This window comes from Sphaerodactylus townsendi, linkage group LG01 (genome assembly GCF_021028975.2).
Source record: "Sphaerodactylus townsendi isolate TG3544 linkage group LG01, MPM_Stown_v2.3, whole genome shotgun sequence".
NCBI lineage: Eukaryota > Metazoa > Chordata > Lepidosauria > Squamata > Sphaerodactylidae > Sphaerodactylus > Sphaerodactylus townsendi.
This window is the reverse complement of record NC_059425.1, coordinates 54,870,795-54,886,888: the sequence shown is the minus strand read 5'-3', so window position 1 is coordinate 54,886,888 and position 16,094 is coordinate 54,870,795. Positions and strand designations below refer to the sequence as shown.

The 16,094-nt window shown below is 42.9% G+C and overlaps 1 protein-coding gene across 9 annotated transcripts in view; it reads right to left on the bottom strand.

Moving 5' to 3' along the window:
- HHAT (hedgehog acyltransferase) overlaps positions 1-16,094 on the bottom strand; it is a 226,444-nt gene that overhangs the window by 122,626 nt on the left and 87,724 nt on the right. For all 9 annotated transcript variants that reach the window (XR_007243560.1, XR_007243571.1, XM_048485244.1 and 6 more), the window contains one exon: positions 10,080-10,230. Coding sequence is in view for 7 of the 9 variants with exons in the window: in XM_048485244.1 (XP_048341201.1) it covers positions 10,080-10,230 (151 nt within the window). In the remaining 2 variants the exon portion in view is untranslated. The remainder of the gene's footprint in view (positions 1-10,079; positions 10,231-16,094) is intronic.

Genomic DNA, 16,094 nt, shown 5'->3' with positions numbered 1-16,094 from the left:
TGCCCAAAACTGGAAAGACTGAGATATTATATTCCAGGTCTGAACTACCAATGTCCAATGGAAGTTTGCTAAGTAACCATGGGCCAGTCACAGACTATACATAGACAAAATCTCCATTCTTCAGCAGCTATTTCATGCCTTGATTGCTTTGGAACATGAAAGGACTCTGAAGAGGTGACAAAGAAATATCCTATATAAAGAGCATCCCTATGATGTCAAATGCATTAAATATAACAGACAGATGAATTACAGAAGTACTTAAATCTCCTCTCATGTAACAATGATTGCTTGTTATGGAACATCCCTTGCCAGACAGATAACATACAACATCAGCTCAAATTACCAAGTTCAGAAGCTGGGAAAAACTGATTATGAGAACATAAGAACATAAGGAAGAGCCTGCTGGATCAGACCAGAGTCCATCTAGTCCAGCTCTCTGCTACTCGCAGTGGCCCACCAGATGCCTTTCGGAGCTCACATGCAGGATGTGAAAGCAATGGCCTTCTGCGGCTGTTGCTCCTGAGCACCTGGACTGTTAAGGCATTTGCAATCTCAGATCAAAGAGGATCAAGATTGGTAGACATACATCAACTTCTCTTCCATAAATCTGTCCAAGCCCCTTTTAAAGCTATCCAGGTTAGTGGCCATCACCACTTCCTATGGCAGCATATTTCAAACACCAATCACACGTTGTGTGAAGAAATGTTTCCTTTCATTAGTCCTTATTCTTCCACCCAGCATTTTCAATGTATGCCCCCTGGTTTTAGTATTGTGAGAAAGAGAGAAAAATTTCTCTTTGTCAACATTTTCTATCCCATGCATAGGGAAGGTGTTCCAATCCCTCAATCATCCTCGTTGCCCTTCTCCAGTGGCGAAGCCACCAGGGGACGGGGGGGCGCACAACGCACTGGGCGCACCGATTCTGGTCACGTGGGGGGGTGGAAAAATCCCCCCGCAGGCCCCTGCGCTCCCCCCACCCCCCATGGCACCCCCACTTAATTTTAGGAATGGAACATCCCAGAGAAGAAGCCTGCCTGCGTTGCCTGGGCCTGGTGGGAACTACATTTCCCAGGGGCTCCTGGAAAACATGGCGGGGATGCCATGGGGGGGGGGGGCGAAAAAGCCAGAGTGTGCACTGGGCGTACTCTGGCCTATCAACACCTCTGCCCTTCTCTGCCCTTTTTCTAACTCTTTGACATCCTTTTTGAGATATGGTGACCAGAACTGAACACAGTACTCCAAAGTCGATTTCGCACTTGCGTTATCGACCTAAGTTCGACCTAAGTGCTCCGCACAACCACTGGGGTCGACGTAGTTTTGTACCAGCGTTCGACCTAAGTGCTCCGCACAACCACTGGGGTCGACGTAGTTTTGTACCAGCTTCGCCCCGTGTAACGGTCAAATTTCCGAATCCAGTTGGGAACTACTACTTTTTTGGGGAACCACGCTCGAACGCAGCTTCATTCCAGTAAAGTGCGGAATCTCTGGCACCAGGAGTCGTCGTTCAGCCAATCACAGCTGAGTGTTTTGGGCATGCGTAGAACTAGAGAACTGCCGTGGCGAAAATTGCGCCAAATTTCTGACAAGAGGCGAGAGCTATGTAAATCTCGCCCTCATTTGTACGGCGCTTTGTCGCATGGCCTCTATGTAGCTCCTATGTAGGTTTTTTTTTTAAAAAAAAGGGAAACACGGGGTTGCGTTTCCCGCCGTAGAACAGTAGCCAATCAGAACAAAGCAGCAAAGAGGCACAGGATGATCCCGCCCAGTATTCCTTGTAGGAAGTACATTTCTTGTTCAGCCCTATGTAGGAATTTAAACTTGTTTGAAAAATACTAATATACTGTGATAAATCAAGTTCAGAATGAAAATTTCAACTGAACTATTTTCAGGGAGAGGGGTAGGAAAAGCAGTGTCACCCAGGAGCTTCCTGTGAAAGAATGGAGAATTGAACCCGGTTCTCCAGATTACAGAACCACTGAACCGCAGTGGCATTTTTCTAGATGAATTTAAAGCTCTAGCTAAACTTAGAAAACTTCTTCTGTACCTATAAAAGCTTTCCTAAATGTCAACGATGCTTCTGTAGAATTGTTTTGCCCTCTGATATTCTAGGAGCTTTAAGGAATTAATGGGAACATATTCACCAAGGCCTTTGCACAAGAGTCCTCCTAAAACACAGGCCGTTTGCCTATGAAGCTCATTTACCACAACATAGTAATTTTAGAAAAGTTCTGTAGATACTGGGGCACCTTGGGCATTGTTCATGCTCTCTAAATTTCAAAACTGCAGAAGTGTGTTTCATAGGGTACTTAGAAAAATCCTTTCCCACAGGGCCTAGTCTAGAGAATACAGGCTTAAAAAGAGAGGACAGAGAATATTCTCTCTCTGCTGCTAGGAGTTTGGCTCCATTGATCTTTGGATCAAATTCTTGGAATAAACCCTAAAGGGCAGAGAGCTGCAGGAATCCACTCATCCCTATCATGAGAACATCACAGCACAATAAAGTTTTTCTAACAAATTGGCTTGAATATCTGCCAACAGATGTTGTTAATCCCTCTCTGCAAAATTATTTAATATTCTGCTCATTAAATATTTCCTAAAACAAAAATTTGCAGTAAATAAATGGGTTTACTTAATCAGAAGTCACTGTCTAAGTGCATATATTTGCAATAAAAGGCAAACCAGTAGTCTGTATTCCTTTCTAGAATTGCATTAAAGAGCTGCATTCGAGATAATCCCTTTATGCACTTGTAAGGAATATTATGAATGATAGGAGTTTCTTTTTCTTTCAACCAAAGTATTTTGCGCTGTTCTGGCATCCTCCCCAGAACTGCAAGGATGTGGAGCGATTTCTTGGGTTTTCCATTTTTTATCAACAGTTCATCCAGGAGTTTGCAACCCTCACACTGCCTATAACTTACCAGCTTCGGCCGCGGGAGCTCTTCCAGTAGACAACAAAAGCTCAGGAGCCGTGCCAAACAATTGAAACAATGATTTGTGACAGCACCACTCCTGCACTTTCCAGACGCAAACCTACCCTTCTTCGTGGAAGCAGATGACTCCAACAGAGCAGCTGGTGCTGTGCTACTGCAACTGGGTCCATCTGATGGGGTATTACAACCCTGTGCCTATTATTCCAGACAACTAACCTGAAAAAACTACACCCTCTGGAAAAAGAAACTGCTGGCCATCAAAATGGCTTTTGAGGTATGGATACATCACTTGGCATCCTGTACAGGTTCACCAGAACTTGGAACATCTAAAGACAGCCTGCCACGTGTATCAACAGCAGATCTGGTGATCCTAGATCTTCTCCCACTTCAATTTCACCATCACCTACATCCCCAGTTCTCAGAATAAAAGAGCAGATATTTTTACATGGAAACCTGAGTATTGGACCACCATCCACCAAGGAAACACCACAGGCCACAATTCTGCCACCAGAGACCTTTGCACTCTACACCCCAGAGATGGCTTAGGGATTGGATTGAGAAGCTGCAGCAATCAGACCCCTATGCCCTGAAGTAGCTACAGAAACGCTGGCTTCTGCATGGATTTACCAGTTTCCAAGGGATACACCAGCACACTAGTTATCATGGACTTATTCACTAAAAAGACACATTTCGCCCAGAGATGGGATCCAACCCGTTCTCTCCACTTCTCTAGAAGTGGTTACTAATTTTTTCTGAGTGCCGAGAAGGGGTTACTAAAGCAACCTCCCTGCTCAATAGGGACTGGAGGTGCATGTGTGTGGCGGCACCACTGTTTGAATCCCACCACCATTGGAACCTATTACTAAAATTTTTGGATCCCAGCACTAATTTCGCCCCATGCACAGGACTCCCCTCTGCTAGTGAGACAGCTGCATTGTACTTCCACCATGTATTCCATCTAGACTCCCTGATGTTATCATATCAGACCAGGGGATGTAGTTCACCTCTCACTTTTGGCAAGCACTACATTCCCTCTTGGGAACTCAGGTATGCCTCTCATCCACACACTGTCCACAGACTCAGACAGGGAAGAGGGAACAGCTTTGGTCCCACAGTCCCAAGTAATGCTTACAGGTTCAGAGCCTAACCCTCCTGCAATACCTACCAGACCTGACCCAGAGGCTCAGGCAGAACCTTCAGGCAGAACCCTCCAGGACCAGGTCCAGAGGCTCAAACTGAGCAAGCAGGCTGGGAGTTACAGCCAGGCCCCAGCTTCGAGATTCCCCAGCTTCTTGATACCAAACCAGGGAAGGAGTCAAGCTAGCTTCCTGCTAGCTCACTTGCCCCCTTTGTCCTCAGAGCTCCAAGAGTGATACCAGAGGAAGCTGCATGCCTGTTGGAAGGGAAGGAGATGCAGCAGCAGGCTAGCAGCTCTGGGGTGAGCTGGGCTTGATGAGAAGTCTTCGCAGGAGCCAGACTGAAGTAACACAGCTGCATGAAGTGATTGCACTGGTGGGTGGGATATCTGCGATAAAAGGGGTTGGAAATCAAGCTGTGTTGTGGCAGTGATATCATGCTTCGGCTTTGAAGCCACTGTTCATGTGTCTGGTGCCTGCATCCGGTGTTGATCTTGCTTTGGACTCTGGATTCGGTTTTGTTTTTCCCTGCTGTACTTGGTGTTTGTTTACATTTAACTGCTGACCCAGCTGTAAGCTACTTCTGATTCTGCTTGATGAAAGTCTGTCTATGACAGCCATGTCCCATCACCCTGGAGGGCAGTGGCAGCTGCACATTGGCAGTTTTACCTCTCCACCAGGTCAAGTGTCCCAGAGAGGGTGAACCTGCCGGCGCAGCTGTTCCACTGCTCCCAAGAGTGTATTTGCTCCCTGTCTTGGATGGGGCTATATGTCTCAACTAGAATTTTCTGTATTTCATGGCTTTTGAATCTACTATTCACATTTTTTCATCCCCCCCCCCCTCCGCCGCCCAGTTAGGACCTACTTCATGTGCCCACAATAGTGTAGGCTGAAGTTAGTTTTCAGACTTCAAAGTGTTTATTTTATGTAGGGGTAATTTTAAAAAAATCAAGAGGGATGGCACTGGTGTAGGGCAAAATCCACTCTTCCCATGGAGAACAGGCTTCTCACAGAAGCACAGAAAAAAGCTGCATTGTAACAATTCTCACACTGCAAAAATAATGTGAGAAGGCACCAAGAAGTCATACTCCTGCCATCTTGAGCCCTGTGGCATCTGGTATTTTTCAGTTCCTTTTCCACTCTAACATGAGAAGCAGCAGAAAGTTCTGCAGTGAGTATGCACAAATTCAGTGATGTTCTCTCCTCTACTCATGGCTCTCTGTGTTGTGATCCAGGATAATATGATCAAAGTTCTACATTAGTCTATACATTGACTTCCTCTACCCCTTCAAAGATTCCAGATACTCCTGATGCAGAAAATATGCAATTACTTAAATCCATTTTGGAATGACCTCCTCCATCTACAACCTATATTCTCAATGTGAGGATTTTGTCTCTGCCTTCTAGTACCAATAGCAATATTCCAATAGAAGAAACAGAACAAATAAACGATATCTCATGGGCAGCTGTGATTTATTCTTTGAACTGCAAATGCATGAAGGAGCCATAACTCAAGGGAAGCAGAGGGCAGGCTCTGTAGGATTTCTTAGATAATTGAAATTGACCCATAACTCATGGGTAGCCATAGGAGATTCTCCTCCTCACCAAGCTTTGATAATACTGTACATGATCTGATTTTTAACACACAGATCCCAGTTGTCCTAGATCATGTTTCAGCAAGGTATTTAGACATGTAACTTGGCAAAATGGCAATAAAGATAGCTTCAATTTTTCTCTCAGAAAAAATATCTAAATACAAGGCAATGGAAAGCAGGACTGTGTAACTACAGCCACATTTTTATCCCAAGAACCACATGAGTGGCTCTGTGCATCAGTGTTTCAGACTTGTGTTTCTCATAATACAGCCATACTTGCTACATGATAAGCAGTTTTTCAGACTCAGGCTAGAAGAAGATGATAAAAGAGTGTTTTCCCCCCTTCTCCACAGATTTGAAGGCATTTTGAAAAAAAGATGCCTGCATATACTGTGTGCATTCTTCCTCATCTTCACCTCTGGTAAACAGGTTTTGCCAGTTTTTCTATCAACATCAACTGAGTAATCAGAAGTATTAGTAGAATAAAATAACACAGAAGTATAACCAGGAGAAGTCCCTTGTTCTTATTGCTTTCAAGTATCGCTTGTCTCTAGCTTCAGAAGAGTTTTGCATAGTATCTGAGTTGCTTTTCTCAGGGGGTTAAGTCTACTCTGGATGCTGAAAATCCATTTGGATGCTCTCTGAATTATAGCAAAAACACATATAATTTCTGGGCCTCTAAATGCTTCTTTAGACATTTTAGTCTCTATACCCACTCCCACATTCTGAACTCATTTTTCATGCTCTGACTCTGCCAGCCAAGCTAGTTATAGATCATCTCCACTTGTGCTGCTTTCAATTTAATGTATAATATCAGAGTGATGTGGAAAATTCACAAATTAATAACTTGCACACCCAGCTACCTTACAGTTATTGAAAAAGCCAGTTCCTCAAAACTGTCAACAAAAAATGATCTACTGTGTGGTGGTCTTTCACATGGAATCAGTCACACCTGGAAGTTACTATCTGCAGCTTTCCAAGTGAAGAAACTATCCTCTTGCCAGCAACACTAGGAAGCATGGAGACAACAGGTGAATGCAACTTGGTGGATGACGCACACTGTAACAAGCTTTTAGATGTCACCACTTGAAATTTCATGATGGGGACGAGCACTGTTCTTGTGGAGGTGCAACAGTTCAGCCAGTTCAAAGAATAAGGCCAAGCAAAATGATAGGGAAATCAAGAAAAAATCTAGTAACCAATTACTTTAATGTGCAATAACAAAAGAAGTGCATTTCAGAAAAGAGCTTAATTTAAAGGCCTACTTTTAGTCACTCTAACTGTTCTACCTACTCTATTGTTCATGTTCATGGTTTGAGTTACCATACCACCAAAAATAAAGAACATTCATTTTAGATTGTTATCCCATTTTATACTTTTAGTTTCTATAATCTCCTTTAAAAATACAGCAAAACAACACAAAGATGTTCTAGCTTATTACTATTTAAATGGTATGAGCCACACAACTCACTGAAAGTAAGAATAAAGGCCCTGGTTCTCAAAGTAGGAGGAGTCTTGAATAATATTTATTTATTTAGGAAACGTGGATGTTACCACTCCAGAGGCCCATTTGAGCTGAATTAAATAAATTAAGCTGAATCAATAAAAACCAAACAGACCAGGGCATAAAAACAGTATAAAACAAATATAGTAAAACAAACACTGAGCAGCCTTAAATCATATTCACAGAACAGTCCACAGGGTATGAACAGACCCCAAGACAGCTTGCAAAGATAGGAATCATTAGTTAAAAGCTTGAATAAAAATAAATGTTTTGGTCTGGTGCCTAAAAAAAAGTAATGTAGGCATCAGATGAGCCTAAGCAGGAAGACACTCAATAGGAAAGGTGCAACTACTGGAAAAAGTCCTGTCTCTGGTCAGCACTCTTCGTTTCTATAGATGGGGGACACAGAAAGCATTGCTTGAGAAGAGAATCTAAGCTGTTGAGTTGGAAAGTATGGGAGAAGATGGCCTTTTAAGTACAATATAATAAACAAAGCTGTGTGTGTAGTCAACTTCCTGGCAATGAGTATCTACTTTAAAAAAATACAGAAATTCCAGGCTATCCTAGCCAAAATTAAAATCCATCCACCACATTATGTATCCTCTTGGACAAAATCCAGAAGCATACAACAAGCTCCCAGTATCTACCAAGGTCCATTTTTTATTGTGCTCTGGAAGTTTCCTCCAAAATTTGCATATTTACATTGGACTGGGTTATTCAAAAGCCTATACTGCTTACTCTTTAATTATGTACTTTAACACTGTACATTATTCTTAAAGTTCCTCTGACTTTTTTTGCAGTAACAGCACAATTTTGTCTGCCAGCTCAATTCACCCAGTTCAATTGCCTGCCCAGCTCCCCTGCCTCACTCACACTGCCGGCCTGCCCTGCTCATTCACCTGCCTGCCCCACTCACTTCCCTGCCCCATCCAGTTAGCCCCTTGGCTGGCGGGCTGGCCAGTTCCCCTGCCCCACTCATACAGTCTGACCGCCCTGCTCATTCACCTGCCTGCCCCACTCGCTCCCCTGCCTCATGCACCCACCCAGTTAGCCCATGGCTGGCCAGTTGGTCAGCTCCCCTGCCCCACTCATACTGCCTGCCTGCTCATTCACCTGCCCTGCTTGCCCACCCAATTAGCCCCACTCTCTCGCCTGTCTCGCTTGCTCATCCATCGCTTGCCTCCCTGCTGCCAAGAGCTTCTTGACAGTGAAGTGGGGCTGGGCAGCCTCTACAGCCTCCCCTGGGAACACCACTGTCTCCAGGAGCTGGTAACTTTGCACCAAGGGCCTTGGCCCTTCCCTGCCTGAACTGGCTCTCCTGCAGCACTGTAGCCATGTGTCTTGACAGTAAGTAGGACGAGCAGGTAAGAGAGTTTTGGCCAGAGTGGGGGTGCAGCTGAGGGCGGGGGGTGCAATTTTATAATGGTATGCCCCAGTCCACAATGAATACTTTGTGAGGTAGGTGAGACTGAGAGAGTTCTGAGAGAACTGCAACTAGCCAATGGTCACTCAGCAGGGGCTTCATATGTAGGAGTAAGGAAAAAACCTGGTTCACCAGATTAGAGTCTGCTGCTCATGTGGAGGAGTGGGGAATCAAACTAGGTTCTCCACCACTCTTAACCATATAAATTAAATTATATAATTAAAATATACAATTTATCTTTCCATTTCAAAAGGCTGATTAAAAAGCAGAAGCACAACAAGGAAACCTATAATAATCTAAAATGTTAAATTTGAAACTTAAAACTTTGCACATACCAACAACATTATTAAAATCTATATACCGGTAACCAAATTGCAGCATAAAGACCATCTGCTTCTTAAAATGTTTCCATGGGTTTAAATGCATTACCTTGGAGAGGAGAGGAGCTGTTACAAACGGAATAGGAAGAACTGATCTGCATACCTCAGAGAACACCACCAACAGTGATGGAATTCAGAACCATGCCTTCACTGTAGATTTCAACTTAGCAAAAACTGAGAAGCCCTTGTTTACAGAGCAGAAGATCCCACCCATATCAGATTGGACAGGTTAATATAACGGCATCTTGAAAAATGCCAATGTGCAGCATTTTGCACCAGCTGTTGCTTCTGGACAATTTTAAGGTCACCTGCCCATAAAGCACGTTACTGGGAGGTTATTGTTGCATAAATGATGCTTTCACCCAACAGAGGGAACAGATGGGGAAATTAGATGTAACTGATAAAAAGCGTTCCTGGGCACAGCTGCCACCTGAGTAAAGAAAGGCTCAAAAGGAGACTATGATCCTATCCATTCAAGGAGACTATGATCCTATCCATAACTCATGTTATGTACCCTGCAAAACAAAGGCCAACAGAGATGGAAAAAACATAAAAACAAACAACAACATTCTCCAAACAGATAAATTCATGCAACAGGTCATTCAAACAAATGGAAGCTGGAGATCCCTGAGGTGACCTTTTTCTGATTTAAGCCCATTGCCTGTGAAAAGTGTCACATTCAGCAATTTCCCTGTAGGGTTACCTAATCAAACATCACTTCTTGTTCCTTTTATAGATTTCTACCCAAATTGCCTTTTTCAAGGAGGAGAGGAATGAAAAATGAATAATATTTCATAAAGATGTGGGAAGAAAATAATTATCAGACTAGTGGAGCTAAGTAATTTGGATTCATTTCTAACCATTAAGACAATAAACATCCCAAAGGCAGACTTTTTTCACCTTCATGACAAAAAAAAATCACTATTAACTGGAAGGACATTTTTCAAAGATTGCATTTACAAATGAATATACCATGATGCTTGTCAATTTGCAGGCTTCTTTTTGGATGCAAAGCAACTGATGGTGCATAACCACAACACCACTGTGTGCTGTGGTGCTATTTCACAAAAGAAGAATGTTCAATTAACATGAGCAATAAAATAAAGCTCACCTCCACATTCCAGAAAAACTGTACATGGTGCTTACACAGCGAGGTAAGGCAGGAGGCTTGAGACCATCCATTCGAACAATGAGGGCAGGAACACCAAAGAGAACAAGGTATTTTACATAAAAAAACAAGACTTGAGCCAGCGCTAGGCCACCTGAAAGAATGCATGAAAAATAAGATAAATGTCAGTACGCTTCTATATTCATACTGCTTCTGCCCTTCCTCAAGATCACCTAAATATGCAAATGTAAATGTATAGTTATTTTTTTCTGATGACACCAGTTGCAGATATGTGCAGACTTTGAACCTAATTAAACAGCATTCCCTCACATTGTGCCTACATCCACCTATGGTGAGCTCAGAAAGGGGCTTTCAAGGCAAGTAAGAAGCAGAGGTCAGTGCCTGTTCATGAGGTACAGATGGTATTTTTCTTGGTAGCAGTGGCGCTCCTGCCTAGGGACAGGGGGTACCCCATGTCCCCGGGCGCCCCCATTTAGTCACATGGGGGGGCGCCAACACTTCAGGGTCGTTTGTGTGTTTTTGAATTTTTAAGTGTTTTTTCACGTTCCGGCCTGCAGGGGGCGCATTTTTAAAGCTAGCAGCACCAAATTTCCAGGATACCATCCAGAGACTGCCCTGATGATACCACCCAAATTTGGTGATGTTTGGTTCAGAGGAACCAAAGTTATGGACCCCCAAAGGGGGTGCCCCATTCCCATTGTTTTCAATGGGAGCTAACCTGACATGGGGCTACCCATTTGAGGGACCGTAACTTTGGTCCCCCCGAACATAACTTCACCAAACTTGGGCGGAATCATAAGAATAGTTAACAGATGATACCCTGAAGTTTTGGTGTCACTAGCTTTAAAAATACATCCCTTCCAGGCACCCCAAGAAATTTGCCCAAGATTCTTTGTTTTGCAGTGACTTTGCTCCATTGTAGCTAATGAGGAATTTCTGAGTGTGTAGGCAGGGTGCACATTTTTGAAGATAGAGGCACCAGACTTTCAGGGTGGCTCCAGGAGGGCCTCCTGGTAATAGCATCCAGGTTTGGAGACCTTTGCTTCTGGGGGTTCAATTTTATGGGCCCCCCAAAAGGCTTATTTTGTTTCCCCGCTCCTGCACATGAAAGCCTGTGGGCTGAGTTCTCTCAGAACTCTCTCAACTCCCCCCCTCCCCACTCCAGAAGCAAAGCTCACCAAGCTTGGATGCTATTACTCAAGGCCTCTTGGAGCCACCTTGAAAGTCTGGTGCCTCTATCTTCAAAAATGTGCAGCCTGCCTCAGAAATTCCTCATTAGCTACAGCGGAGAAAGTCACTGCAAAACGAAGAATCTTGGGCAAATTTCTTGGGGTGCCTGGAAGGGATGTATTTTTAAAGCTAGTGACACCAAAATTTCAGGGTATCATCTGTTAACTATTCTTATGATTCCACCCAAGTTTGGTGAAGTTATGTTCAGGGGGACCAAAGTTACGGTCCCTCAAATGGGTAGCCCCCATCTCAGGTTAGCTCCCATTGAAAACAATGGTGATGGGGGCATTCCATTTGGGCATCCATAACTTTGCTTCCCCTGAACCAGACATCGCCAAACTTGGGTGGTATCGTCAGAACAGTCTCTGGATGATGCCCTGAAATCATGGTGCTCCCTGCAGGCCGAAAAAACACCAAAAATACCCCCCCAAAACCCAAATACCTTGCATTCGCATTTGTTCATATTTGGGCAGGACATAATCGGACAATTTTTGTCCGAATGTGCCCAAATTTGCCCAGATTCCAGCCAAATCTGCTATTTGTTTCATCTGAATCTCCAACCCTCAAAAGTGATGCTGTTTCAGGGTGGGGGAGAATCACTTTCAATTTTGTTTTAACCAGGGACCCCAGATTCTCCCTTTAAGGTAGATTTAAAAGAAGAATCTGAGCTCCCTAGTTTAAACACCATTGAAAGTGATGCTGTTTGGGGGTGGATTCCACTGGAGATGTTTTGTGAGAGATGATGCTGACATTTGTTTGGTAACTGTTTTGCTGGGGGTGATTTGTGAGAGATTTACATGCTTAATACCCACTTGCACTGACTTGGAGTAGTTTCTCAGGCTAACAACCTACCTCATAGGGTTGTTGTGATTAGGAAATTAGGAAAAGAGTTGGTGGGGAGAGAGCCATGTATGTTTTGATGGGAATGGGAGGTGTTTTGTGAGCTGGTACAAAAAATCATTGTTTGGTCATGGTGGGGGAGGGTGGCTGCCCATACGCCGGGCGGGGGGGCCCCCACCAAACTCAGGTTTTGTCCCCGGGCGCCAGTTTGCCTAGGTACGCCCCTGCTTGGTAGTAAAAGGCATAATGATGCTAACAAATACTGCAACTACAGAGATGCTTCACAAGTAGTTCCATGGGAATGTCAACTCAATGCATGGCATCTGTGAAAAAGGCAAACTCTATGCTGGGGATAATTAGGAAAAAATTGATAATAAAACTGCAAAGATTGTCAAGCCCTTATACAAAGCAGTGGTGCGACCGCACTTGGAGTACTTTGTTCAGTTCTGGTCGCCACATCTCAAAAAGGATATAGAAGAGATAGAAAAAGTGCAGAGAAGGGCAACAAGGATGATTGAGGGATTGGAGCACCTTCCTTATGAGGAGAGGCTGCAGTGTTTGAGACTCTTTAGTTTGGAGAGGAGATGTCTGAGGGGGGATATAATTGAAGTCTATAAAATTATGCATGGGATAGAAAATGTTGACAGAGAGAAATTTTTCTCTCTTTCTCACAATACTAGAACCAGGGGGCATTCATTGAAAATGCTGGGGGGAAGAATTAGGACTAATAAAAGGAAACACTTCTTCACGCAACGTGTGATTGGTGTTTGGAAACAGGTGGTCTTTATGCTGGGCACTAACCTGGATAGCTTTAAAAGGGGCTTGGACAGATTTATGGAGAAGTCGATCTCTGGCTACCAATTTTGATCCTTCTTGATCTGAGGTTGCAAATGCCTTAGCAGACCAGGTGCTCGGGAGCAACAGCCGCAGAAGGCCATTGCTTTCACCTCCTGCATGTGAGCTCCCAAAGGCACCTGGTGGGCCACTGCGAGTAGCAGAGTTCTGAACTAGATGGACCCTGGTCTGATCCAGCAGGCTCTTTCTTATGTTCTTATGTTCTTTTGTTCTTAAGTAACCTAGATGCATAGGTTATCCATAGAGTAGTGTTCAAGTCATAGCTTTGGGTTCATCCAAGGGCACAGGTGAAGTATGATGCCACATATCTGTCATGAAAACTAAGCAGATCTTGATCTGGCCAAATGCCTGGATGGGAGACTGTCTTAGAACATTTCATATACTACCTGAGGTTCTCCTTAAGGCAGGATATAAGTATAAAGCACAAATACACTTGACCTCCTTGTGTATGTAATCTATAAAGAAATGTGAAGTATACCCATGGAAACGCAAACTCAAGAACATTCAGGACATTCATTGAAAATGCTGGGGGGAAGAATTAGGACTAATAAAAGGAAACACTTCTTCACGCAACGTGTGATTGGTGTTTGGAAACAGGTGGTGTGATTGGTGTTTGGAACATCTCCATTTAAGCTTCACTTATGTTCACATTATCAGGAACATTCATTTTGTTTTCCTTTATTTATTTATTTATTTGTTTGTTTTCCTTTATTTATTTATTCCTTTATTCTTTCCTACTTTCCCCTCAAATATTAAGGTATGAAATTATTTCCTTAACAACATTCATCCAAGGGCACAGGTGAAGTATGATGCCACATATCTGTCATGAAAACTAAGCAGATCTTGATCTGGCCAAATGCCTGGATGGGAGACTGTCTTAGAACATTTCATATACTACCTGAGGTTCTCCTTAAGGCAGGATATAAGTATAAAGCACAAATACACTTGACCTCCTTGTGTATGTAATCTATAAAGAAATGTGAAGTATACCCATGGAAACGCAAACTCAAGAAACTCCAATCCATGGAGACTGCAGGTAGCCAAAATATGAAACAATTAACTCTTTCTCTCATCTCTGGAATGAGATCTAAAAACATCTCCATTTAAGCTTCACTCATGTTCACATTATCAGGAACATTCATTTTGTTTTCCTTTATTCTTTCCTACTTTCCCCTCAAATATTAAGGTATGAAATTATTTCCTTAACAACATTTTGCATGCTAAATAGAGAAATACAGAAATCAGGATGATGCTGTTAATAGTGGAATTTCCTCTGTGTTGTGAAAGTCTACTATTGATCCCTTTGTCTGGCAAATTTAACATTTTCCTACAGCTTCTGGGAACCTGATTTCCCTGCCATGAGGTTAAGCTTGAGCCTGGACTTTTTCTGGCAGTTCATTTTCCAAATAAAATATGTTGCAGTGACATACAAAGATGATCTCACAGATCACTCAGACTTGAGTGTTAGGTTGCTTAAAAGTGTGCTATGTTGCTTAAAAGAATACCAGAAAGATATAGGGACCAAATTTCAGTTGCTCCATTAGCTCCTACTCTCCTGCTTTCTATTTTCCTCATTAAAAAGGCAGCAGCAGAAGAAGAGGGAATGGAAAGACAGAGGCGGAGGTAGTCAGATTGCAGCATCAGGTGATCAAAATCATTTTCTAAAGTTAATGTAGAGGCAGGAAGAGACCTGGAGACCTGGCTCACGTGCTTCTTCTCCCTGGACAATGAAATTGACTTCTTACACTTCCCCAATTTATCTTCCCTCATTAAACATCCTGTGAGTCAGTTTTTTCAGGTTAGTACAAATACTTTGAAGTCTTTTTGCAGTTTAGTACTATTTGAGACTAGTGTCTCACTTAATTCAATGGGGTCTATTCCCAGGTAGCAATTATTATTCTGTTCACAGTACCAGAAAGCAAAGTGATTTGTTTTGTTGTGATGTTTGTTTTTGATCAGGGTTATGGGGGGGGGGGGGATGGAATCTTTGTCTGGGGGCCCATGTCAGCCCAGCTGACTCCCCTGTTAATAAACACGACTGACAACAATCCCCCCCCCCATCTCAGATGCCTGGACTAGCAATAATCCAGTCAGTCACACCATACTACTATAATTAATTGTATTATGATACAGGGATGGCCAGTTTAGCTAACATAAGACAAAAACTTCAATACAAACCTGCCTTTTGCTTAACTAGGAGTCATTCAAACTTGCATGGGGAGAGCAGCTTCTCCTTCCCAACTCAGTCCCTCCCCCCCACATATACACACATCCCAAGCCGCTGCCAAGTGATCTCTGACCCTTAGCAGTGGCTTTTTAATTACAGAGAAAAGAGGAAAGAAGAAATTCTATCTTCCACATGTGGAGCACCATTCAGTTCCTTGGATCTCAGCCAATTTTCCCATTTAAAGTTATTATTTAAACAGTCAAATATGCACTTGAAACTTCTACTATGAAAATCATAACAGGCAACAGGCAATACAAAATCTCCGTCTCTTCACTCCAAGTAGGCTTTGTAAGTACAATTGGTATAGAAAACATTAGACACGTCTCATTTCTACAATCTCATCCTAGACCTCCAGGTTTGAATTGGTGTAATAAGCAAATATTGATTTTCAGCTCAGTGCAAATCAAGACTGCTGATCTTAGAGATAAATATTTATCCCCAAAGGACTATAAATCTTCATGCGTCCTAAATACAAAGTCAATATACAGTATGTTTGGTATTATTACAGGCATTGCTTTGCTTGTCAACCCAAAATTTTCACAGAATTTTATACTATGTACTCCATTTCATACTATGTGCACAACCCCAGAGTGAGAAGCAGAAAAGGCAAAAACCTGAGAATGAGATGTATTGCCACCTTTGAAGACAATGTCATCTCAATTTTTTTTAATTATTGTTTTAGTTTATTTTGTTAAGGTGTTGTTAAATGGACAGAGGTGTTCTGCTTTCTGTAAATAAACTTAATTACAGTGTCTTTCTTCCCCTATGAAGGCAGGGGATTACAAGGTAGCAAGCAAGCAAGCAAGCAAGCCTTTATTGGCATAGACAACAGTACAACAGTAGCA